Source organism: Gadus morhua, chromosome 14 (genome assembly GCF_902167405.1).
Source record: "Gadus morhua chromosome 14, gadMor3.0, whole genome shotgun sequence".
Taxonomy (NCBI): domain Eukaryota; kingdom Metazoa; phylum Chordata; class Actinopteri; order Gadiformes; family Gadidae; genus Gadus; species Gadus morhua.
This window is the reverse complement of record NC_044061.1, coordinates 8,338,013-8,362,182: the sequence shown is the minus strand read 5'-3', so window position 1 is coordinate 8,362,182 and position 24,170 is coordinate 8,338,013. Positions and strand designations below refer to the sequence as shown.

The 24,170-nt window shown below is 42.8% G+C and overlaps 2 protein-coding genes across 2 annotated transcripts; both read left to right on the top strand.

Moving 5' to 3' along the window:
- Nucleotides 1-30: 30 nt before the first annotated feature.
- Nucleotides 31-11,513, top strand: nadsyn1 (NAD synthetase 1). The gene is made up of 21 exons (XM_030377436.1): nt 31-270; nt 450-510; nt 737-853; nt 1,009-1,062; nt 1,282-1,371; nt 1,590-1,641; nt 1,855-1,943; nt 2,543-2,660; nt 2,995-3,126; nt 3,650-3,721; nt 4,678-4,799; nt 5,523-5,571; nt 6,339-6,441; nt 6,904-7,072; nt 7,308-7,443; nt 7,832-7,938; nt 8,246-8,377; nt 9,156-9,225; nt 9,719-9,847; nt 10,774-10,950; nt 11,136-11,513. Exons 1-21 carry the CDS (start codon nt 186-188, stop codon nt 11,163-11,165), a joined length of 2,094 nt encoding a protein of 697 aa, XP_030233296.1. The 5' UTR covers nt 31-185; the 3' UTR covers nt 11,166-11,513.
- A 531-nt stretch (nt 11,514-12,044) lies between these two features.
- On the top strand, nt 12,045-24,048 carry tpcn2 (two pore segment channel 2). Its single transcript, XM_030377425.1, has 25 exons — nt 12,045-12,417; nt 13,326-13,381; nt 13,881-13,957; nt 14,553-14,730; nt 14,982-15,098; nt 15,335-15,441; nt 15,801-15,873; nt 16,483-16,582; nt 16,712-16,777; nt 16,877-16,941; nt 17,911-18,002; nt 18,239-18,320; nt 18,511-18,600; nt 19,102-19,221; nt 19,301-19,360; nt 19,659-19,787; nt 19,994-20,043; nt 20,257-20,353; nt 20,643-20,714; nt 21,613-21,686; nt 21,807-21,912; nt 22,068-22,150; nt 22,237-22,318; nt 22,652-22,743; nt 23,222-24,048. Exons 1-25 carry the CDS (start codon nt 12,249-12,251, stop codon nt 23,310-23,312), a joined length of 2,328 nt encoding a protein of 775 aa, XP_030233285.1. The 5' UTR covers nt 12,045-12,248; the 3' UTR covers nt 23,313-24,048.
- The last annotated feature ends 122 nt before the right edge of the window (nt 24,049-24,170 follow it).

The following is a 24,170-nucleotide window of genomic DNA, read 5'->3' as shown; positions in this document are numbered from 1 at the left end:
TGTCTGTGTCTTTAAATGACGTGTTACGTGAAGGAAGAAGTACGTCCCCTGTTGTGTTTGCAGGGTGAATGTATCGTTTAATAACGCACCTATTCATTTTAAGATTTCCAAAGTCATAACTTCTAACTGAAGTGTGCGAAACTGCGAATGCTTGTGTGTGTGGCTGGGTGTAAACTACAAACGCCATGGGACGGAAGGTCACCCTCGCTACCTGTTCATTAAATCAATGGGCTTTAGACTTTGACGGCAACTTTGAGCGGATATTGAAAAGTAAGTCCCGTAGTTGTAATAGGAGAAGTTCAAACGTAGTTCATACTCTAAACAGGGGTTTATGAATTCGTTTGGTCCTGCAACTTCCACCACAACAGCAGGATTATTCCACTATGCCTGCCCGCTTCAGAAGTCTGATATAACACCAACACTTGCATAATTATGTTCTCTCTCCTTAGGTATCGACGTTTCTAAGTCACGTGGGGCAAAATACAGGCTAGGACCAGAGCTTGAAATCTGGTAAAATTTGGTATTATATATATTTACCCACTGAGCTAACTTATTGGAATACATTTTGGTAGGGGTCTAGGATGTAACTATTCGCTTTGAGTGTATCATTGTTATAACTCTGTGTGTGTGTGTGTGTGTGTGTGTGTGTGTGTGTGTGTGTGTGTGTGTGTGTGTGTGTGTGTGTGTGTGTGTGTCTGTGTTTTGCTGTGTGTGTCTCCCTTTCTCTCTCTCTTAGTGGTTATGGCTGTGGAGACCACTTTTATGAGTCTGACACGTTGCTCCACAGCTTCCAAGTTCTCAAGAAGCTTCTGGAGTCTCCAAGCACCCAGGACATCATCTGTGATGTGGGCATGTCCGTAACTGGCAAAACACTAAACCAAATATAAAACAAATTAGTGGACGGTTTTACAAATACCTTTTTAAAATAAGCCTAGCTGCCTCATAATACTGCCAAATTATTCTAAGTATTTGTAATGTTTTCGTGTTTTATATTCGTGTTTTTTTCAGGCCCATCATGCATCATAATGTGCGGTACAACTGCAGAGTCCTATTCCTCAACAGGTATACCAGCTCATTCTCTAGTGTTCCTGGTTTAAAGAGGTTTAAAGTTAAAGTTGATCTATGTTGAGATGCATATAAAGACTAGGATCTTTAATTCTTTAAAACATAATCAAGGCTGGAAGAATATTTCACATTAATTTTACTTTGTAATTCACGTCATTGATTTGCCATTCAGTACATTTCCAGCTCATAGTATTTGTGTGATTATTTTCTTTGTAGGAAAATACTGCTGATCAGGCCTAAAATGATGATGGCCAATCACGGAAACTACAGGGAGCTGCGGTGGTTCTCACCGTGGAAAAAGTTAAGGTGTGTCTCGCTGCATCCCTCTCTTAGACCAAAACGAGTTAGGGTCCGCCTCTCAACTGCATCCCTTTGATACACCAAAACAAGTTAGGGTCCGTTCTCAACTGTATCACCCTGATGCACCAAAACAAGTTAAGATAAATCTGATTCATCTGATGTGAAATATTTTACTAAATCATTCCCACCTCTATTACTAGTTAGAACCTTTTCTTATTTTCTAGACAAGTGGAGGAGTACTTTCTACCCAGGATGCTGCAGGAGGTTACAGGACAGGTAAAGAGCCACATCTCACCACCTGGAAACAAACCATCCCCATACGGTTTAACTCAATTAGATTTTGCAATCTACAACAGGGTCTCTAAATCCAACCAAACCGTCAATGACATTTCTGGAAATTAGGGATCTGAATCTGCGAAAAAGCTAAATGACAAAAGTAGTATTGGCTGATGTCCTCCACCTCTTCCACCGTTGTGTTCATTCCTGCAGGACACAGTTCCGTTTGGTGACTGCGTCCTCTCCACCAAAGACACGTGCATCGGCAGTGAGATATGTGCTGAGCTCTGGAGCCCCAGGAGGTACTGTTTGCAGTGCTTCAATTACAATTACAATTAGGGCATTTAGCAGACGCTTTTATCCAAAGCGACTTACATCGGTTAATACACACATTGACACACCAACGGCAGAGTCAACCATGCAAGGCGACAGCCAGCTCGTCAGGAGCAGTTAGGGTTGAGTGTCTTGCTCAGGGACACATCAACACTCAGCTAGGGGGAGCCGGGGATCGAACTAGCAACCTTTCGGTTACAAGACAACTGCTCTACCTCCTGAGTTCCAAACAGGAACACACAACTCACACCTTCCTTTCACTAACATTTCCTCTTTAAGCATGTAAAAGTGTGTTTGAATTGACTGCGATTTTAACAACCAGTATTTGGTCAAGTCATTACAGTCATTAGACCCCGTGTTTGTTTTCATCAGAACATAATATGTCACATTTAGACATTTACAAAATATAGTCTGACATCGTTCCCGGTGCATCCTTTCTTCCTAGTATTGAAGTGGTTTGAAATGAATGCATGAAGATCACTATGTTGACTCGGCCCATACACAACAGTACAGTAGCGTTTGTCTACAGATTGACCTAATAGGAATCCTGCTGCTGTGCTCTGTCCAGCCCTCATGTAGACATGAGTCTGGACGGAGTGGAGATCATAACTAACTCCTCAGCGAGCCACCATGAGTTACGCAAGGCTGACGCCAGAGTCAACCTCATCATGTCTGCGACCCACAAGGTACTGTGAATATTCAATACACAAACAAAAAATAACTATCTTGACTGCATGCGATTAACACCAAGTAGCCACTAGATGGCAGTGTTAAAACGCTACTTCTTGGGGGGGGTTTTGTGCATTTTCAATACCAAAACAAAATCATACCAACGAAGTGCTCAAATGAATCAGAAAACGCAGATAGTCGTGCCTAGTCAGTTTTTATTTGAGACCAAAGAATGATTTAGCTACCTAGAGATTCAATAAGGACCTACTAGCCTCAACTGTTAGGTTCAGCTGCAACCATTGTGATGGATATCTCGTCCAATAACTTGTTTTGTGTGTTTTGTTTCTTCAGTGCGGGGGTATCTATCTGTATGCTAACCAGAAGGGTTGCGACGGGGACCGGCTGTATTATGACGGCTGTGCCATGCTGGCTGTCAACGGAGACATTGTGGCACGCGGAGCCCAGTTCTCCCTGGACGACGTGGTATGGGAGAACGACGACTAGTGTTTAGTTTAAAGCATCTTGGGCATCACAACAGGATTGCTTTTAATTCAGACATATTTTTACCTCAAGACAAGGTCATATTTTCTGTGAACTTCTTAAAACTGATCCCATTTTTACAGTTGCTTGCACAATGTCCAAACAAACATGACACGATTCAACATTCCCACTGACAGAAATCTAATCTGACAGCCAACCAACAACTACACAGGCCTGATGTCTGTGTTTTTTGGGGCAGTGTGAAAGCACTTTGAGTTTACCAAGTCAGTGTTGCAATTTCACTCTTTCTTGACGCATACTTTAAATCGTGTTTGGAAAATACTATACATTACCATTCTAATTAATATATAAAATATCTTAATATAAAAAATGTACATTGTACAAACATCAAGATTATTGTTCCTAAACACTAAAAGGAGTTGTCCATGAACCTTATTTCAACACACACAATCTAGGGGTAATATCCAAAGCTGCCTAAAGGAAGATGCGTTGTTGTGTGTTGCAGGAAGTAGTCACTGCGACCTTTGACCTTGAGGATGTGCGTAGCTACAGAGGAGAGACCTGCCAGCCACACCTGGTGAGTTCCTCGATACTGTCCGACCCCCTGCCCACCTGCCTCTGGTTTGGCCTCTGCAGCGTTGACATTGATATAGGGAAGACATGTTTTAAACCGGATGAACTGTCAAACGGGTTTTGAAACGAGATAAACGTTTTGGCTCGCACCCACCAGATCCTCTTCCTTGTCTTTAACATTTCTTCTTGGGCTCTTTGCTGACACCTAATGTTGGAGTGGTTGCAGCTGAGTGGAAGCCTGTCATTTAAAGATAAAGAAACAATAAAGAAATCCACATATACACATATCCAAGTACTTTTTGGTCTCTGTAACATGATCCCTCTTTACTAAAGAGGTCATAAAGTAATCTGAGCAGGTAAACAGATGGTGTCGTTTCATACTTTTTACTCTGATGAAAATCTTTTGAGATTGCAACCTTAAGGAAAATATACTGGCAGCTTGTCATTGTCAAAACAGAATAATTGTGCTCCTCAAAAAAAAATTGCAGTCAGTTTTGTTCATTGACCTTAACATGGCGACCCGTGTTAGCTTTGAGTGTTGGGAGATTAGGCGGGCAGAGACCACTCTCAAATATTTGGACTGCATTAACCATTTAAAAACTGTCAATGTTACATAGTTTACCTTTAAGCCCCCAAGACAGGACAGACGGGATATAAACGGTTATTACTTGTTAGTCAATCCAGTATCAATTAATTGTCCAGTAATCAACTCTACTTGAATTGACCTCAGAATTATACAATGTTGACTATGCAATATACCGCCATTGAGTTGAATGGACTTGTGCAAGTGCAAGGTCTCTTATGCACACATTCTGCATGGTAAGCAGTTGTTTACAGATGAGTGCTAACACCCGTCACAGTTCCCTGCCTATTGACCTCTACCAAGAATAGCATGGTTGACTCCAGCCTCTGGCATGTCTTGTTCAGCATGACATACAGTCTCTATATGCACTGCCGTAGGACTTGGACTTCAAACCGTGCCACAGAGTCAAGGTGGACTTCAGCTTGTCCGGAGATGGAGTCGGCCTTCCGACCCACCAACCAATCACGTGGCAGTTCCACACCCTGGAGGAAGAGATAAGGTATCCCCTTCACTGGTCACTCCACCAATGGGGGCAAAACACAGAATATGTTTCTATCTTACCATGCCTACCTCGTCCAAAATGACAATTCAGATGTTTTCTTTCTCATTAAAGCTAGATAAGACAGCTTTTTGAAACCAACCAGAGTGAGCTAGATTTTGAATGCATCCAACCGAAAAAAATAAATCACCTTTCCCTTCATGTCTATCAAAAGCTACCCCAAAACATATGAATAGCTCGCTGGCTTTAGCAATAGGTCTGCCTTGACCTGTGTAAGGTTCCAGTTCTGCGCAATGGATGAATGGGCAGAGTGCACGCAGCTAGGCGGGTAGGTAGGTAGACAGACCGGTAGGCCATCCATCAAGTCATTCTGGCTGAATTAAATGATTGTATTGGCTCTTGCAGGCCATCAACAGCCACAGAGACCTGATTTATTTTATGTGTCTTGGCTAATTTATTGCTATCGGTATGTAAAGACAACAAGAGGACAATGCTTCAACAATAAATAGCCTACCCTTACTTATAAACGTAATCATTTGTTTATACATGTTCAAACGTAAACTTTAATATAGAGATATACTTGTATTTAGATCTGTCAGCCTCATACTGCCTTGTAATGTTTCCTATGGCAACACAAGCGATGATGTTCAGAAAGAGCTTCCATCTTTAATAGTGATCATTAAATAAACCTAATCCTTTTTTGTCTGGTAACTTGTCTTCCAGTCTCGGTCCGGCCTGCTGGCTGTGGGACTACCTCAGGAGAAGTGGACAGGTGAGGCCAGAGTCTAAACTCAATAAAACTGTCGATAGGGCTTGTACGTCGTATTCAGAGGACTCAAATTGCAGTACCTAAATCAAAATCAATATGCATATAGTCAGCTGATGAAAACCTTTTTTTTGGTTTCAAACACAGAATTCTCTCCCCAATACAAATTGACATAATAACTAACATTCCAATGCTCTAAAACTGGTGGTGGTGCAATGTGATATTGTGATGTACAAGGCCTATTGAGCTAGAGTTTAACAATCTGGGTTTAATATCCTTTTGACAACGATCCCAGATTCTGTATCCCAGGAGGAAGTGAGGGTTGTCTGGCAACCGACGAGCTGGCTGTTGCCTTGCATTGCTGACAGCGCCGTTGTTGTATGAATGTCTGAATGTCTGAATGTCTGAATGGGTGAATGTGAGACATTATTTGTACAGCACAATCAGTGGCCAATGGTCTGAAAAGCGCTATTAAAATGCAATCTGTTTACCATTACCATTTAGGATAGCAATATGACCGATTTCTATTCTGCTAATTCTACTTTTAATTTGCTCTGATGATGCTTGTCACAACTAATCCTAAAATTCGTAACTCACAGCCTTAATCTATTGTTATTTTTGTATTGAGTACATCATATTAAAACCGACTTACAAATTGGTAAAAACTAGTGTGACAACCTGTGAAATTGTCCATGTAATGGAACATATACATAGATATAGATCTAGTACAGTAGAGTCTGCTCAGTGTGTGTGTGTGTGGCCTTGTGTCCCAGGCTGGCTTCCTGGTCCCCCTGAGTGGGGGGGTGGACAGCTCCTCCACCGCCTGCATCGTCTACTCCATGTGTGTTCTCGTCTGCCGGGCGGTCCAGGACGGTAGTAAGTACTAATAAAAGGGAACATATGTTTATTAAGTCGTTTGGATTTTCTTCAGTGTGTTAATTGTGAATTCAGATACAGGTGAGGAAGAAACAGGTAGGGGGTTAGGATTGGTGCTCAAGGATGCATACGGATATGCGGCAGACATTGGGAATCGAACACGGCACCTGTAAAACACCCTAGCCAGTACCTATCCTGAAGCGAGCATTTACTTACCTTTATGTTGTTATTTTTTTTCTGGATTCAATTAATATGATATATACTTATAAACTGAATGTTACATCGGCTACTAAAGTCCCCCTTAATAGAGTTGAGGTTCTGTTGGACAGCACTCCGGTACGTGAACAGGTATTCCAAACAACAAAATGCATCCGACTCGACCCAGCTTGTGAGGACCACCTCACCTGAATGCTGTGCCTTTATTTTGAAATGTTTATCCCTCTAACGTCTCGTCCACCTCAGACAACCAGGTGCTGGAGGACGTTCGGCGAGTGGTGTGCGACCCGTCCTACCGTCCCCAGGAACCCAGAGAGCTGTGTGGCCGGGTTTTCACCACCTGCTACATGGACAGCGAGAACTCTTCAGAAGACACCCACAACAGGGCCAAGGAGCTGGCCAATCAGATCGGCAGGTGACTATCAAGCCTTCAACGTCATTGATCTCTTTTGTCTCTCTCTCTCTCTTTTTTGACTTTCTTTGTAAACTTCCCTCTTTTCCTCTTTATTTCAATATTTATATTTTTCTCCTTTGTTCTTTCTCTTTTTCACATTCTTTCTTTCTTTAATTATAAGTGTTCTTTATCATAGAGAATTTCCAACAAAACATTATACAATTCCTCAATTTCTGTCCAATGTTTGTCTTTACAGCACACACATGACAATCAACATAGAGCTGGCGGTGAAGGGCATGCTGGGTATTTTCTCCTTGGTCACAGGGAAATTGCCCTCGTTTCGCGCCAATGGCGGTAGTGACCGAGAGAACCTTGCATTGCAGAATATTCAGGTTTGTTAGACTCACTCTTGATTTGATTTCGTATTTGCATACTAATGTCTTTTTGTTTTTTCATACTTGAATTCTGTCTTACTCTTGGCCTTGCGCTAGCTCTCGCTCTCTCTCTCTCTCTCTCTCTCTCTCTCTCTATCTCTCTCTCGCTCTCTCTCTCGCTCTATCTCTCTCTCGCTCTCTCTCTCGCTCTCATTATTTCCTTTGCTACTGTCTTTCACTTGGTGCATTTCTTCGGTATGACACAACGTTATCACACTTTGAGAAGACATTTTCCAGCTTCGACCACATTGTTCGCACTGTCTCTAGAGCAGTGCTAGGTGTTACTGTCAAAAAACATGCCACGTATAATGTGTGTGTGTGTGTGTGTGTGTGTGTGTGTGTTTAGGCCCGTATCAGGATGGTGCTGGCCTACTTGTTTGCCCAGCTGAGTCTCTGGGCCCAGGGCCGGCCAGGAGGTCTGCTGGTGTTGGGCTCAGCCAATGTAGACGAGAGGTACTTGCATTAGGTCACAGAGTGTAATGAGGTGTCATACCCCCCACACACACATGCACAAACTCACTATGTAAAGTGCTTTGGGTACCTTGAAAAGTGCTAAATAAATTCAATAAATTATTATTATTCAAATAAGAAGGAAATTGTGCCTTTTTTTTAAACAAGGAAAAATTTAGAGTGGGAAACTAATATGATTACGTCTCTATGAAGGACTGGTCTTACAAATGGCTATAATATCCTTCTTCATACTCCATTATCCACTCTTACTGGCTGTGTATTCCTATACTGACCGTGTTTGTGTGTTAAGTCTGACAGGGTACTTCACAAAGTACGACTGTTCCAGTGCTGACATCAACCCGATCGGAGGGATCAGCAAGACAGACCTGAAGAGCTTCCTTCACTACTGCGTCGACCACTTCCAGCTCCACTCGCTCCGAGGGTAACGTGTGTCTCTGTCCAAATATGATGCGTTTAAAAGATAAAATACAGAGGAATAATTTTGAGAATGAACTTTTTGATACAAAACAAAAATATTTGAATTTATCACACTTTATCCCCTGTTATCGTTCCTTCAGTGCCCCTAACTCTATTAATAAATGATAAATGATACCAGAAAAGTAGTAGAACTTGGATCAGGAGAAACAAGGGTGAGTCTTCTGCATACATTATTCTCATCCTTTTGCACTGTCACTTTTCAAAACGCTGCCTGTAACTGGAAACAGCACTGTCTGTCTTTCCGTTGTGTGCTGAGCCATTGTCAGGTCTTGAATGTGTGAACTGAAAAGAGCCGTACGTGACAATGCCTGCTCTTGCTCATCGCAATCTATTGTAACTTCCTGTATGTTCCGTATCTCATGCCATGAGTATAACTTTTGAATCTAAGGCGAAATCAATGTGGGAACTAAATAGAGGATCTACATAATCTTGTATACTATTTTTGTAATACAAATAATGCTACTGCTCATGAAAGATTACGAATGTAACCTGTTTCAGTTTGGCTTTAGCAGAGTTCTTCTGAAAATGTTTTCCCCATTTACAGGTCATTCTAAATATGTAATCACAAACATTTTGTTAGGGGACCATGAGTAAATGCATTGGTTTAAGGCAATATGTGTTTGTATTCCTTATCATTTTCTTTATTAAAGTTTGTATTGGCCTTTCATCCCATTTGCCTGTAGTCATTTAGAGGCTGACATCATTGTTTTGTTTGGCCCTAGCATTCTGGCTGCCCCGCCTACTGCTGAACTTGAGCCCCTGATGGAGGGACAGGTGTCGCAGACTGATGAGGTAATTACAGAGGTCTCGGGAAGATGATGCGATGCTTAACCTCATTACAGGAAACCAAACCCATAATTAATTCCTGAATCAACATCAGAAGATATTATGGCAAATAATGTTTTTGTTCCCATTGCTCTTGAGACAGTTTTTCTCTTTTCAGTAAATAATGGTGAAAATAGTTGTTATGCCACCAAGTACATGTTATCCACGTAAAATGTATGCTGCGACTTCTCTTATCCGACGTGACTCTTGCTAAGTTCAGAGAACCAGTGTAGCTCAACCTACCGTTCTACCCAAACCCACAAGTTTCTCCCTTGACTTCTCTCTCTTGAAATTGCCCATCTGACCTTTACCGGTTTTCTCTTTACATTTGTCCAACACTTTACCCCGATCTCCTCTCCATCGCTCGTCATACCACCATGACCCATCCTTTGCTCCCTACATCTGACCTCTGACCCCTTCCACATCCCCTCCTCCTCCACTCCCCCCCCCCCCCCCCCAGACGGACATGGGGATGACCTACGCGGAGCTGTCTGTGATGGGCAGGCTGAGGAAGATCTCCAAGTGCGGTCCTTACAGCATGTTCTGCAAGCTCATCCACACCTGGAGGGAGACCCTGAGCCCAACGCAGGTGGGACACTCGCTTTCTGAGGCCTGGGGTTTACCTACATGCTCTGGTATCATATTGGTTCTTTTTGACAGCTAAAGCCACATTTTTCTTTTGAAGCCTTATTGGATTATTTGACCCGATTTGTCCCTATTGTTGGTGTTATTACTGCTATTCTTTCCCAAGGAATTTCAGATGGCAAGTCATCTACATAGCATAGAATGAAAGGCATTCCTTAGAACACCCTCAGAAATAGTTAAAATAATATAGGTATAAATAAATAAAAAACAAAAATATATATCAGAATGTGACATGGCTGTAGCTTTTACATGCCCCAGTCTAGCCTTTCCGTAGGCTAAATTACAAAAAGAAAAACAGTGATAAGGGATCCTGTTTCTGGATGAGATCAATGACGCACATTGTGTGATAATATCATAAGACCATTGTCAGCTTCAACTGCATTCCCATGAGCCATTTAGTTTAGATGCATCATAGATTGTACACGTCTGGAGAGCTGCTACTCTGATAAAGGTTATAAACTGGCTTACGGCATTAGTTTGCATTCAGCTCCGCAAACATACTTTGACTGACTCCATCGCATCGACCTTCCATCTGCCCACATTGGAACCATGCATTTGTTGTTGTGCTTCATTACCATCATGTCATTTATCCATGGCTTACAGTGATTCCAGATACATTGTCATTAAGGCGCAGGTAGGAGTTGGCATCTATGACAAAAATGCCTACAGGCAAATATAAGACATTGCGGATCAAAATAAGTACCTTTCAGCTATGAGTCAAACACCATGCCCACTACTCTATGCTTCCCCTGTGATTTTAAAATGATTAAAGGTTCTCATTTGAACACGTTCTTGCTGAACAACCTGTGTAGGCTAAGGGGAAGGTAAGCTTCCCCTACATTTGCATACAAGTTCGTTCTGGTCTCTTAGGTTGCAGTGACCGTGAAGCACTTCTTCCGGAGGTACTCTGTGAACCGGCACAAGATGACCACCATCACACCGTCCTACCACGCCGAGAGCTACAGCCCCGACGACAACCGCTTCGACCTCCGGCCCTTCCTCTACAACACCCGCTGGAGCCTGCAGTTCCGCTGCATTGACGACGAGGTAGGGTGGAACTCGATGGGAACTGAATTGTTTTTGCTACTATTTAGCATCACTTTTATTGCTATTGCTTTTATTTTTATGTACAATAATGAGCAGGTAGACAAATCTTGCTCAATTATACTTAGTCCTTGATTTCGAAACAATATCTATTTGAAGATCTCATTTATTTTTGTATTTTTTCTTAGGTGTCTAAGATGGAGGAAGGAGACGCATAACCATTGATGCTTTTCCAATCATTTTTCTGTCCAAAATACCAAAAGTTAATGCTTAATTGATTTTATGTTGATTTGCACCAACGGTCATCTGATACAATCTACATAATAACAGTGGCACAATGTTTAAATATGAGATGTTTTATGAGATTTTAAATTCGTTCTTTGATTGATATGAAAAAGAATATGAAAATGGTCATTTCTAGTCCACTGTTTTATACTTTTGTTTTGTATCCTAAGCATTGGTGACATTTAGGGGCGGGAGACGGGGGACATCCTCCTCATGAAATGTTCCATTTGGTCCCCTCCTCTTTTACTCGGAATCAATAAACGATGACCTTGATGACCAAGCATGTGATGATTTTTTTTTTTTCATAATAATCATGATACTCATGAAGAATTGCATAATAATGGTTGTATAAAGAAATTAAAGCATAATGTCAGTGGTACATTTAAATAAAATACAACCTATTATTCAGAGCCAAGTCAATAAAAGTTTGCATCTTATCAGAGAGGGACACAATAAACTACGACTTCGGGATCCACAAGGTCTGCAGGCCGTTAAAGTCTTACATTTAAATGTATTAATAAGTGGCTTATTTGTCACTATTATCCCACCCAGTAAGTCACTTTGCTTGCACACTGTCTTTGTAGTCAATTATTTCCATTCACTTCCACTCAATTTAATAAGATATAGGCTAATGTATATGTCTATTTCACAATTTGCATTAAATTGATCACTCCTTTTATTGTCTTTACAAAACACAATCTCCAAACGTTACTTTGTAAACAAAGATTTTCCGACATGGGTGTAGAGCTTAAGGTGCGTGTTTTTAATTGGCCGCCTCTGCGCTGTCGCAAACAGCAGTGAAGAAACGAAGCGCCGCATCAGGATAGCCAGGGGTGGGAGGAGGAACACACGAGCGACATTTCCTACAGAAAAAACACTTTTCCTCTGGCTAGCTCGTCTCGTCACGAGTTTTCTTGTACTTTTTTTTTTTAAAACACAAACTGTGAAGCATGATCAGTACACCCGATCAGACACTTCTTGTGATCTGAAGGTATACGTCTAACTACGTTTCCTGAATGGAAACAGATACGCTACTGGCTACTGGCAGCATTAACGTCGTTCCGCAGGACTACGGCGCCAATTCGGGCTCAGCAGAACATGGACATCCCGATAATGGGTCTCCCGGGTTCGGAACCAGATCGCCTAACTCAGTCGGCGATAACGAGTCGTGTCCGGTTAAAGGAGGTGAGTTGGACTGGAGCAGTCTGATCCCCTGGACCTCGTATACCCCCTGTGTTTTGCTTATGTTTCCTCCTTGAACTTCCTGAAGCCCAAGGCACAACATACATATTGCATTGGTTATGTGGCAATCCGATTTGTGATTAGTTCGGAGAATGGCACTTTGTGAGGCTTACCAGTATTGTGTTGATTATTAAAGTAATTTTGGAATGACATATGTAGGATAATCATATATCAGTGCCTGCCTACTACCCTAAACAAACGGGCTTGTCAGTGTGGGTGTTTCGCCAATGCCATAACCTGTAGCCTTAACATATTAAGTCATTTCATAGACAGCAGGGTTCACAATTCACCTTTAGAAGGGCTTCTTTATCCCAATCAGATTTTTATAATCCACACGCAAATGATTTCAATAACACTCCTAACCGGTCATTCCCAAACGCACCGGACATTGGCCGGTGTTCATTTTTTAACCTATTCATAGGCTCTTAACACAATAGCCCAACGTTTTTTGAAAAATGTATGTGCTTAGGAAGACCCAATGCATTGCCGCAGCACCACAAACCACATCTGCAAAAACCTGCACTGCCCTTTCTGAAATTGGCTGTGAAAATGACTTCTGGTCTTCACCTATGAAGTGACTCATCCTAGTGTGACTCAAAAAATTGTCTGTATGAAGGGAAACTCAAGTCGAGGACTTAGTCACATTCTTAGTAAGTAGCACACTGGATAGGGGGAAAAAAAAACAGTCATCAGAATTTCTTACCCAGCCAGCCTATTCTGATCTCCCCATGCAACCATCCCAAAAACAAAAGTCCATGTTTGAAGCTGCTTTATAGATGTTGGGGATATGCTGAGCTGTCCATATTGACAGCCTGATTCACCTTTTACCTGTTCCTTGCTTTTTTCCACAGGTGACGAGGCTCTCTACATGCAACAAGCGGTGGTTTTCATAGAGGACGCAATACACGTAGGGCTACACTTACATCTTACCCTCCTACTCCATTATTTCGGTTGTTTGTAATGTGATTTGGAAATTGTGGCCCATAAATGATATTTGGACAGTCACACTCATTCCCAGGATGAGAAACTCATCCTGGGAATGGAACCGATTTGGCAATAAGAACACTTTCTGCCATTTTCCTTTCTATAAATCGTTGTCTAAATGAATACATGCATACCTTCATGCAGATTCAGAATCAAGCGGAGGTATGGACATATATTACCATTACATGTCAAATAAAGTAATGTAACGTAATGGTAATAATTGGTTGATTAATAACGCTTTTCAAGACAGAGATTGGATTTTAACTCTAGGCAGCCACACACAATTGTATTTATCAACAGAAGAAGTTTGTCTGCACTTTAATGTCGAAAGACGCACATGCTAAGCTGTGTGTGTGTGTGTGTGTGTGTGTGTGTGTGTGCGTGTGCGTGTGCGTGTGCGTGTGTGTTTGTGACGTCCACAGTATCGGTCCATCAACCACCGTGTAGATGCCAGCTCCCTGCGCCTCCATCGTTGGTACTACTCAAGGCTCTGTCAATGGTAAGTCTTTGTGTGTCACGCGTTCTCCTCCGTGATTCTGTTTCCCTCCGCCTTCCAGGATGGGAGACAGGATGTGATTCTAGCCAGGACGTTGGACTCCTGACAGTCAGGAACGGGGTCCGAATCCCCCATTGTCCACAGCCTAAGCTGGTGGAATCCTTGAGCTAGAGGGCCCCTAACCCTCAACCTGCTCGTTAATCACATGTACAGTATCTGTAGATCCCTTTGGGATCTTACAAGGGGATGTAATATCCACACCGGCGGCACCCCAATCTTTCTTTCTTTCTTTCTTTCTTTCTTTCTTTCTTTCTTTCTTTCTTTCTTTCTTTCTTTCTTTCTTTCTTTCTTTCTTTCTTTCTTTCTTTCTTTCTTTCTTTCTTTCTTTTCTCTCTCTCTCTCTCTCTCTCTCTCTCTCTCTCTCTCTCTCTTTCTCTCTCTCTCTCTCTCTCTCTCTCTCTCTCTCTCTCTCTCTCTCTCTCTCTCTCTCTCTCTCTCTCTCTCTCTCTCTCTCTCTCTCTCTCTCTCTCTCTCTCTCTCTCTCTCTCTCTCTCTCTCTCTCTCTCTCTTTCTCTTCCTTCCTTCCACCTGTTCCCAGGGGTCTGGGCTTGGCCATAGCGGTGGTGCTGCTGCTGGCGTTTGTGGAGCAGCCCTCTTCCCTATCCACCTCATCGGACCCCCGGTACCGCTTGCCGCCCTGGGAGCCCCCGTGCGGCCTCACTGAAGGCATAGAGGCCCTCTGCCTCTTCATCTTCACCTTGGACCTCGCTGTCAAAGTACAAGCAGGCACACACACTCCCACACTCCCACACACACACACACACACACACACACACACACACACACACACACACACACACACACACACACACACACACACACACACACACACACACACACACACACAGTAAACCTTATTTTAATTCATAGCTGACACATTATTTGAAAGCTTCAGACCAAATATATGAAGCCGCAACAAGGGGATGGGCTTTGCTTCAAGCTAATAATGTCCTTTTGCTATCGACAGAGTTATCTGATTGGCTGGGAGGAGTTCAGGAAGAGCAAATGGCTGATGGGCTACACCGTGGTCATCGCTGCCTCCATCATTGATTGGATGTTGTCCGTCAGCATGGAGTGTGATGAGGTGAGTCTCACAACTGTATCAGTAGTCGTGCATGCAGTACACGGGGCGTGATAGAATAGTGTTCAGGGTGACGGACAGATAAAAGGTTGTTGGTTCGAACCCCAATGGCCGAAGTCTACGTGTGGTTATCCCTGAGTGATGGCATCAGTCAAAAAGAAGAATGACAGATGTTTTTAATGTAAAGCTACTAAAGTTATCCATCTCAGCTGATCCTTACATCCTAACCCTATCATAAGAAACTGAGAGTACGGCGCCTGCTGCGGCCTTTTTTCCTCCTCCAAAACTCGTCCTTGATGAAAAAGACCCTGAAGTGCATCAAGCGGACCCTGCCAGAGATAGCCAGGTGATTCCCTCTCCTTTTCCCTTCTCCCTCCCTCCTTCTCCCCTCTGTGGGAATCATTAAACCTGTTTTGGAAATGCTTCTGAATTTAAATATGGGGAACTATTTCCCAGGAATGTTCCATTTATCTTAACAAATGCATGAATGGATAGATAGATACATTGATGGATAGGCGAGACTGTTAACGCTTAAAATTGGTCTTTCTTAACATCTCGCATATCGTGCTCTCACTTCTCTTTCTTTGGTTCCACATGTTGGTGGTCGAAACCCAACTGGTTTCGATATGGTCCTTCAGGGACTCACAACCACAACTATTCACCTTCTGTCTCTCTGTTCATCTGTCTCTGTCCCTCGGTCCCCAGTGTGATCCTGTTGTTGGCGCTCCACCTGTGCCTCTTCACTATGATAGGCATGCTGCTGTTTGCCAAAACAGACGTGAGTCCCAGCACTTTGCCTTCCACACCCTGCCTGACAGTAATAATACCACTCACGCCTCTTCACTAACCACTGGCTTAGACATGTTCCGGACATACTTACTCAAGGCAGTAGTATGTGTCTTCTGGATTATTCTTTTCCCAGGTTTGTCCTGTCATTCGGAATTAGTCAAGGGCAGTTAGGAGGGTGCTTGATTAGTATTCTGAGAATGTATGAATTCAATATTCATTGCATACAACATATTTATTTGAAGATGATCTTAAGCACTGCCGTAAAACAAGCTATATAGTGATGAATAGGGGGTAGCCTAACATAAACAATACATTGTTTACTGTATGGCCACATGGATTCTTTATTTTTCTTATAAATATATTATTTACTGTATCATCCCCTTCACTGCTACCATTCTTCAGTTCGCTTCTTGCACTTATTTCAAGTCAGCACTGGAAAAACATCTAGGTTTCCCATTTGTAATATTCCGTTCCATTGGTAAATGCATCAACAACAACAACAACAACAACAACAACAACAACACCTTACAAAGCAGACGGTTCTCCCGTCATTCATTGATCTCTCAGCCTTACCTCCTGCTGTTCTCCTGCCTTCCAGGAGCCGGAGAGGAACGGCGAGTGGGGGTTGTACTTCAGGAACTTGCCCCAGGCGATCACCTCTCTGCTGGTGCTGCTCACCACAGCCAACAACCCTGATGGTACCCCTGTTTCCTGAGCTCCTAGCACGCTAGCCGAGGCCCAGTGTATCGATGGTCCATCGCATCTGGATGGAAGATGATGAGGATGATGGTTGTAAACCCAAATGTGCGTCTTTGTCTCCATCACAGTGATGATACCTGCCTATACCCTGAACAGAGCATACTCCATATTCTTCATCACCTTCAGTGTGTTCGGTAAGCTATTGGTTCTAGCTCTACCCTTCCAGAAACGTATGCATTAGGGGAGAGGGAGAAGAGGGAAAAAGCTGATTTTGTTATTTTCTGCATTCATAGGAACATACTTCCTTATGAACCTGCTGACCGCCATCATATATAACCAGTTCAGGGGATACCTGATGGTGAGTCGTCACGTCCTGTTACAAACCGTTTCTGTAGTTTTCAGCCATTAGCAGTAGCCTGTGCTCTCGCATTTGCCCACTCTGTCTGTCTGACCCCTTTGGTTCTGTCTGTCTGACCCCCTTTGTGTCAGTCTGTCTGACCCCTTTATGTCTGTCTGTCTGACCCCTGTGTGTCTGTCTGTCTGTCTGACCCCCTTTGTGTCTGTCTGTCTGACCCCCTTTGTGTCTGTCTGTCTGACCCCTGTGTGTCTGTCTGTCTGACCCCTTTGGTTCTGTCTGTCTGACCCCCTTTGTGTCAGTCTGTCTGACCCCTTTATGTCTGTCTGTCTGACCCCTGTGTGTCTGTCTGTCTGACCCCCTTTGTGTCTGTCTGTCTGACCCCCTTTGTGTCTGTCTGTCTGACCCCTGTGTGTCTGTCTGTCTGACCCCTGTGTGTCTGTCTGTCTGACCCCTTGTGTCTGTCTGTCTGACCCCTTTGTGTGTGTCTGTCTGTCTGACCCCTGTGTGTCTGTCTGTCTGACCCCTGTGTGTCTGTCTGTCTGACCCCTGTGTGTCTGTCTGCCTGACCCCTGTGTGTCTGTCTGTCTGACCCCTGTGTGTCTGTCTGTCTGACCCCTGTGTGTCTGTCTGTCTGACCCCTGTGTGTCTGTCTGTCGGACCCCTTTGTGTGTGTCTGTCTGACCCCTGTGTGTCTGTCTGCCTGACCCCTGTGTGTCTGTCTGTCGGACCCCTTTGTGTGTGTCTGTCTGACCCCTGTGTGTCTGTCTGCCTGACCCCTGTGTGCCTGTCTTTCTGACCCCTGTGTGTGTCTGTCTGTCTGACCCCTTTGTGTCTGTTTGTCTGTCTGACCCCTTTGTGTGTGTCTGTCTGTCTGCCCCCTGTGTGTCTGTCTGGCTGACCCCCTTTGTGTCTGTCTGACCCCCTGTGTGTCTGTCTGTCTGACCCCTTTGTGTGTCTGTCTGACTCTAGATGTCGGTGCAGACCTCCATCCTGCGGAGACGTCTGGGGATCAGGGCGGCCTTCCAGGTGCTCCGCTGCCAGGGAACCAGGGCTGCCGTCGTGTACGTATATAGACGAGCGCACACGCGTGTAGAAAGTCAATTGCGCTGGATGCAAAATAGGGCCCTTGGTCTTCACCTATGAAGTGGCCCATCCTGGTGTGACTCAAACAGGCACATAGAAACACACACACACAGGCGCGCACAAACACAAATGGACACAAGCTTGCCTCTTTTTATTTATTTCCCAGCTTTGGGTCACTGTGCTGGGTCTTACTAGCTTTGTTGTTCCCCCACAGTGAGCAGGTTCGTGTGGACACCGTGCTGGAGGTCATGTACAAGGTCAACATGAAGTCCTACTACAGAGCTGCCATCATCAAGGTCAGGGCTAACACATGGGGCCACTGTAGTGGAGGATGTGCTGCACTTTCATAAGATTTACGTATTTTTTTTATTGTAGAGTTTAAACTATTCTTTCCTTCTATATTGTATATCTAACCTGGTGTACTCCCTTCACCGCCATCATTATGCACTGTTACTTCTATAACACCACCTTCTCTTTTGCTTCCAGGAAGTGCAGCAGCGTGCATCCGATGTGCACATGGATCACAAGGCCTTTGGGACGTTATTCGAACAGCTGGACAAGGACCGGGTCAAAGAGGTACAGCTGCTCCATCCCTCTCCCTCTTTACCGTACATCTAATGCAACAGTAGGTTCTTGGTTCTTTAGCAGACGTTTTTGTTCAAAGCTACTTAGGCCCAATCCCATTTCTACCCCTTACCCCTTCCCCTTACCCCTCCCCCTTGTTTTGAAGGGGTAAGGGGAAGGGGTAAGGGGAAGAAATGGGATTGGGCCTTATAGTGAAGATTGAGATACAGGAGCAGGTAACAGAGAGGCATACTGCTCAAGGGTGTACTCAGGATGAGTGTGGGCTTTGGGGTTTGAGGTGAACCACCTTCCTTCACTAGCCTGCGTTGTATTTGAGTTTCTATTATTTTTTCATTTGTGTGTGTGTGTGCGTGTGCGTGTGTGTGTGTGCGTGTGTGTGTGTGTGCATGTGAGTGAGTGTGTGTGTGCGTGTGTGTGTGTGTGTGTGCGTGTGTGTGTGTGTGTGTGTGTGTGTGTGCGTGTGTGTGCGCGTGCGCGTGTATTCCCCTACAGCACCCTGCCCCACCACAGTATAACTACACCTGCCTGCAGAAGATCCAGTTTATCTTCAGTCACTACTACACGACTCTGGCCGGCAATGCAGTTGCACTGGCCAACGTCATCTGCATATGCGTAAGTTCTGTTTGCTTTGTGTGCATACGGCAATGCACCAATAAGTTCCTGAACATAACTTCTTGTTTTGTCCCAACAGACAATATTGGTGTTGAATGCCGAAAAGTCTACTGCAGAGAGAAATGATTACTACTTGGAGGTCGGTCATTTTCTGGGACTGGTCTTATTCAGTTTTTGATATACTTGATTTGATTTGGTTTTTAATAAATCAATTAATTGTTGCATGTAAATGCAATAGCTCTAAATAAAATACATTTCTTACTTATTTATTTGTATTGCAGATGTCACACAAAGGTAGTCTTGTGATAGCAAAAAATCTTCACTTACAATGGAGATAATCCACGAGTATTAACCAAATGCTATGAAATATTCTGTTTCTTTTTACAATAAAAAAGAAATAGTTTGAATATGTTATTTTGTTCCATCTTAATTTACAGGTGATCAATTGTTGCTTCATCTTCTGGTACCTGCTGGAGATGTCTCTGAAGCTTCTAGCTTTTGGCTTGAAAGGCTACCTGTCCTACCGGAATAACATCTTTGATGGCTTCCTCACAATCCTGCTAATGGTAAGACGATCATGCACCGGGACTGCCCTGTTTTTACCCTGTTATGACAAGAGCCAACACGTCCTCCTGGAAACATTTATTATCTGGCAATACTCTTCGCTGATGTAGCAGATTATGGACTATCAGGCATGATAACGACATAACAATGTGCTGAAAACTGTCATTGTCAATATTCTGTTATAATGTTTTAAGTATGTTTCCGTCAGGTGCTGCAGATCACTATATTGATCAACTACAGTGTTCCCTTTTCCAAGTGGTATGTTTCTTTTTGCTATCACACTGAATTCATTTGAGATTTGGTATAGTTTCAGGTTTGATTTAAAAACTTGCAATCACATGCATTTGTTGTCTCTCTGTCTGCCTGTTGTCTGTCCTTCTCTCTACCTGGCTGTCTTTCTGGCTTCCTATCCGTATGTCTGTCTCCCTCTGCCTGTCCGTCTGTCTCTCTGCCTGTCGTTCTGTCCCCCAGGCAGCCCATATCTCATGCGATGTCATTGTGGGACATGGTGCGTCTGATCAACCTGCTCATCGTCTTCCGCTTTCTGCGCATCATTCCAGACATCAAGGTACAGTTGTGACGGCTGTTGCGTTTCCCATCAGCAAATAATACAAGAAGCCTTTGTGTAACCCCATCAATTCACCATTCATAGAAGTAGTTATATACCAGTAAAATACCTAAAACGGGAAATAAGGGTTGATGTTACAAAATAAACGCAAATTCGAATGTAATTTGAACCTAAACTAAAAGTGGAGCCATGACAGTTTATCATTAATTATCATTTATATCATTAATTATTCAGTAGATTTAGTGATGGGCCTTATACCTTCCTGATGGTTCTTCTCTGTCGGTCTCAGCTCATGAATCTTGTCGCCAGCACTCTTCTTGACCTCGTGAAGAACCTCCGCGCCTTTGCTGGGATACTGGTGGTGAGTGTTCTCTCACACTTCTCTTCAAGTTTCTTGTTTTACTGTTGTTAACCAGGATATGCTTACATAGGGAACCGCCACTGCTATTCATTTCATAATCAAGGAGAAAAATCAAGTCAAGTCGTAGCCCCTACAATATAAAAATGTTAGTATATTTTTAGAAGCTAAAATGAAAAGGTGTCTGCTATACTTTGTGGGGCTGTGATTGCTAGTTATACTTTAAGGATATATCAATTCAATATAATCATTAAGGATGTACTCGTCCATGGGGCCTTTTGCCCTTCGTCGCCATCTAGTGGCTATATAGAGCAATTTTGATTGTTTGGCTTCTTGTAATTTAATTATATTCGCCGAGACCTTTAAATATAAGGGTCAGATGTAGAAATAGATATCCACATGCTTGTGTCTCATCAAGTTTATATTGTAATTTTAGCGGTGGTTTGCATTTTATTTTGAGATTTTGCCTAATCCCACATCTACCGAAACTATCTTTGCTCTACTTCACTTTATTGACATCAAACATTGACCAAGGTACTTATAAGATATTGGGCCATGGCCCCAGGGTTACCAACTGATAATGCACTAGCTGATATTCCTACTTTGATAACCTTTTGATATATTCATAGCCACTACTTGGTTTGTCACTCTATTCAAGTAGTATCCACATTGATTATTTCACTTGCACATACATTTTTCAGGAGTTGTCTTATCTTATCTTAAAATATTATAGTCCTTGCAGTTATGTTATTTTCAGATTTTTCTTCATTTTTTTGTGTTATGGAAATAAAAAAAAAAATGGCACTTTACCCAGATTTTAACCTCACGGTGTCTCCTGGTTGTAAGTCAAGGCAGCAGTGAAGCGTGTCATTCATGAGCGGTTGGCTTTGTCTCCCTGCAGGTGGTTTTCTATGTGTTCGCTGTGTTTGGAATCTGGCTCTTTGAGGGAGCGATCAAGCCTCCGACCACGATGAGGTATCCCATTACACATTTACTGACAAAAACTCCTCAGTCCTTTTCATATTAACTACTTCACTCTCCTGTCCTTATCCTGATGATGGTTGCTATTTGTTACTATTTTTCCTCCTCCAACAGTATCATCTCTAACTCCACAATAGAAAACATCACATCTAACTACACCACGACCTGCGGTACCTATGAACAGCTAGAGTACTGGCCAAACAACTTTGATGACTTTGCCGTGAGTAAAACCCGAAATATCCGTCACATTCAGTAACGTTGTCCCATCATGGAACAACATTAACAAAATCACCCGCACCCTCTGCCCCCTACTCACTGACTCACCACTCCCTCCCTCCCTCCCTCCCTCCCTCCCTCCCTCCCTCTCTCTATTAGGCGGCCATCATCCTCCTATACAACGTCATGGTGGTCAACAACTGGCAGGCCTTCATGGACGCCTATAGCAGATACACAACAGAGTAGGTCCTACTGCCTGGATGGTAGTGCTGGTAGTAGGAGCTGTGGCTGGTACTCCTGCTGACGGTTTCTGGTTGTGTCCTTCCAGGTGGGCCAAGGTGTACTTTGTGTGCTGGTGGCTGACCTCCTCCGTGATGTGGGTCAACTTGTTTGTGGCGCTGATTTTAGAGGTAGGTTCACGTTACCCATGAGATGGATGGAATTTATGTCATGGTGGGTGGTGTGGTTTTTAACACGCCCAGTGGGTTTCTAACTGAGCTTGAAATGTATTTTCTTTGTTTAAATAAAAAAGTGATTGAATAGTTGTTGAATATTAAAAATGAATGGACGGATGGGAACTTAGAGAGGGTGGTAGACAGAGATGCATTTGTATTCATTGTTGAGAAACGACTCAAATTGTGAAAAGCTGTTTAAAATTAATCGGAATCAGTTAAATCACTGCACAACGGATGAGCAGCAAAAGTATTCAGGGTGGCTCAGATCTCAACCCTTTTCTTTATCAGAACTTCATCTACAAGTGGGACCGCAGTCACAGCTGCTCGGTGACAGACATGGAGAAGACGAGATACGAGACCTCAGTGCAACTCATGTTTAAGTAAGCCATCCCACATCGACATGCGTATCTGTAGGTTTTGGCAGTCAAATAAAAAGCGTGACCTTTTTTATTTGCTGTACTCAAGGGGTCATAATGATGATCTGTACAAGATTGACAAGATTAATGTTGCCTAAAATGCTACGTTTGCACTTGATAGGAAACCTCCAAGCATAGAATGTGTGTAGTCAAAATAGCCCATTGTTCTGTTAACATGTTGAATCTTAAATAATTTCATTGTATTATTATTTTATTGCATTCGTTAATTTGCCATTGCCTAATTCAATTTTTCCTCTAAACTGTCTCTGACCTCTCTCTGTCTCTCTCTCACTCTCTCTCTGTCTCTGTCTCTGTCTGACTCTCTTTTTCTGTCTCTGCCGGTCTGACTCTGTCCATCTGTCTCGGTCTCTCTCTCTCGTCGGTCTCTGTCTCTGTCTCTCGTCTGTCTCTGTCTGTATCTCTTCTCTGTCTCGGTCTTCAGAGAACACATTGAGGAACCGACCGAAGAGGAGCTACTTAGACAACTGCAGCAACATCCCCACCTACACATACACTGTACTGTTGACACATAAACACAAACACACACTCAATATCCATAGCCAAGTATTCCATCAGCAGATTCACTAAAATCACAAGCAGTGATGAAACCATATCTACTGTTGTCGAAGTTAATTTTAGTTATTGAAGCTGTTGTGTATGTACTTCAGATTTTCTGACATAACCACTGGGAAAATGTATCTGTTTTTAATTAATTATGAGAAAAGGAGTAAATGAGTGTGCCGTCACAAATTGTATGGAGGCTACATGTGTTAACTTGATGAGAAAAAACAACTACATTATCCTCGGAGACAATAGCCAACTTTATCTTCAGAGCTGTAAACAAAGCAAAACAAATCAAAGCATAAAGCATAAAGCTGATTTCATACTAGTTTTCAAAGAGTAGAAAACTTAATAATAGTTTTGTAATAATTTTAAAGGATCCAAGGCGGGATGTTTTTTTTCCAATGTGCTGCCAAGGGTTGGCAGCACAGGCCTCCAGTTTGTTGAGATTATATTTTATTAAAAAAGATAAAGGGGAAAAATTATGATATTTTTAGATCTTGTTATTTATGGGTGGGGATATATTTTTAAAATTGTATGCCTTGTTGTTTTGTAAACGATTCAATGGGATTTAAAACCACTTGATAGAAAACCTACCTGAACAAATAAACTGTTACAAAATAGATGATTGTTATGTTATGTTATGTTATGATTTGATGAAATTAATCACATTATTGCTGAAAAAAATAAATATGACCCAACAGAGAGCAGGAGACTGTTATGGTGACATTTCATGCGTTCTTCAGGTCTGCCAAGTGCCAACATTAAAATATTGAATTTAAATTATTTATGAAGTTAGTTATTTATATAGTTTTGCTTGATTATAGTTT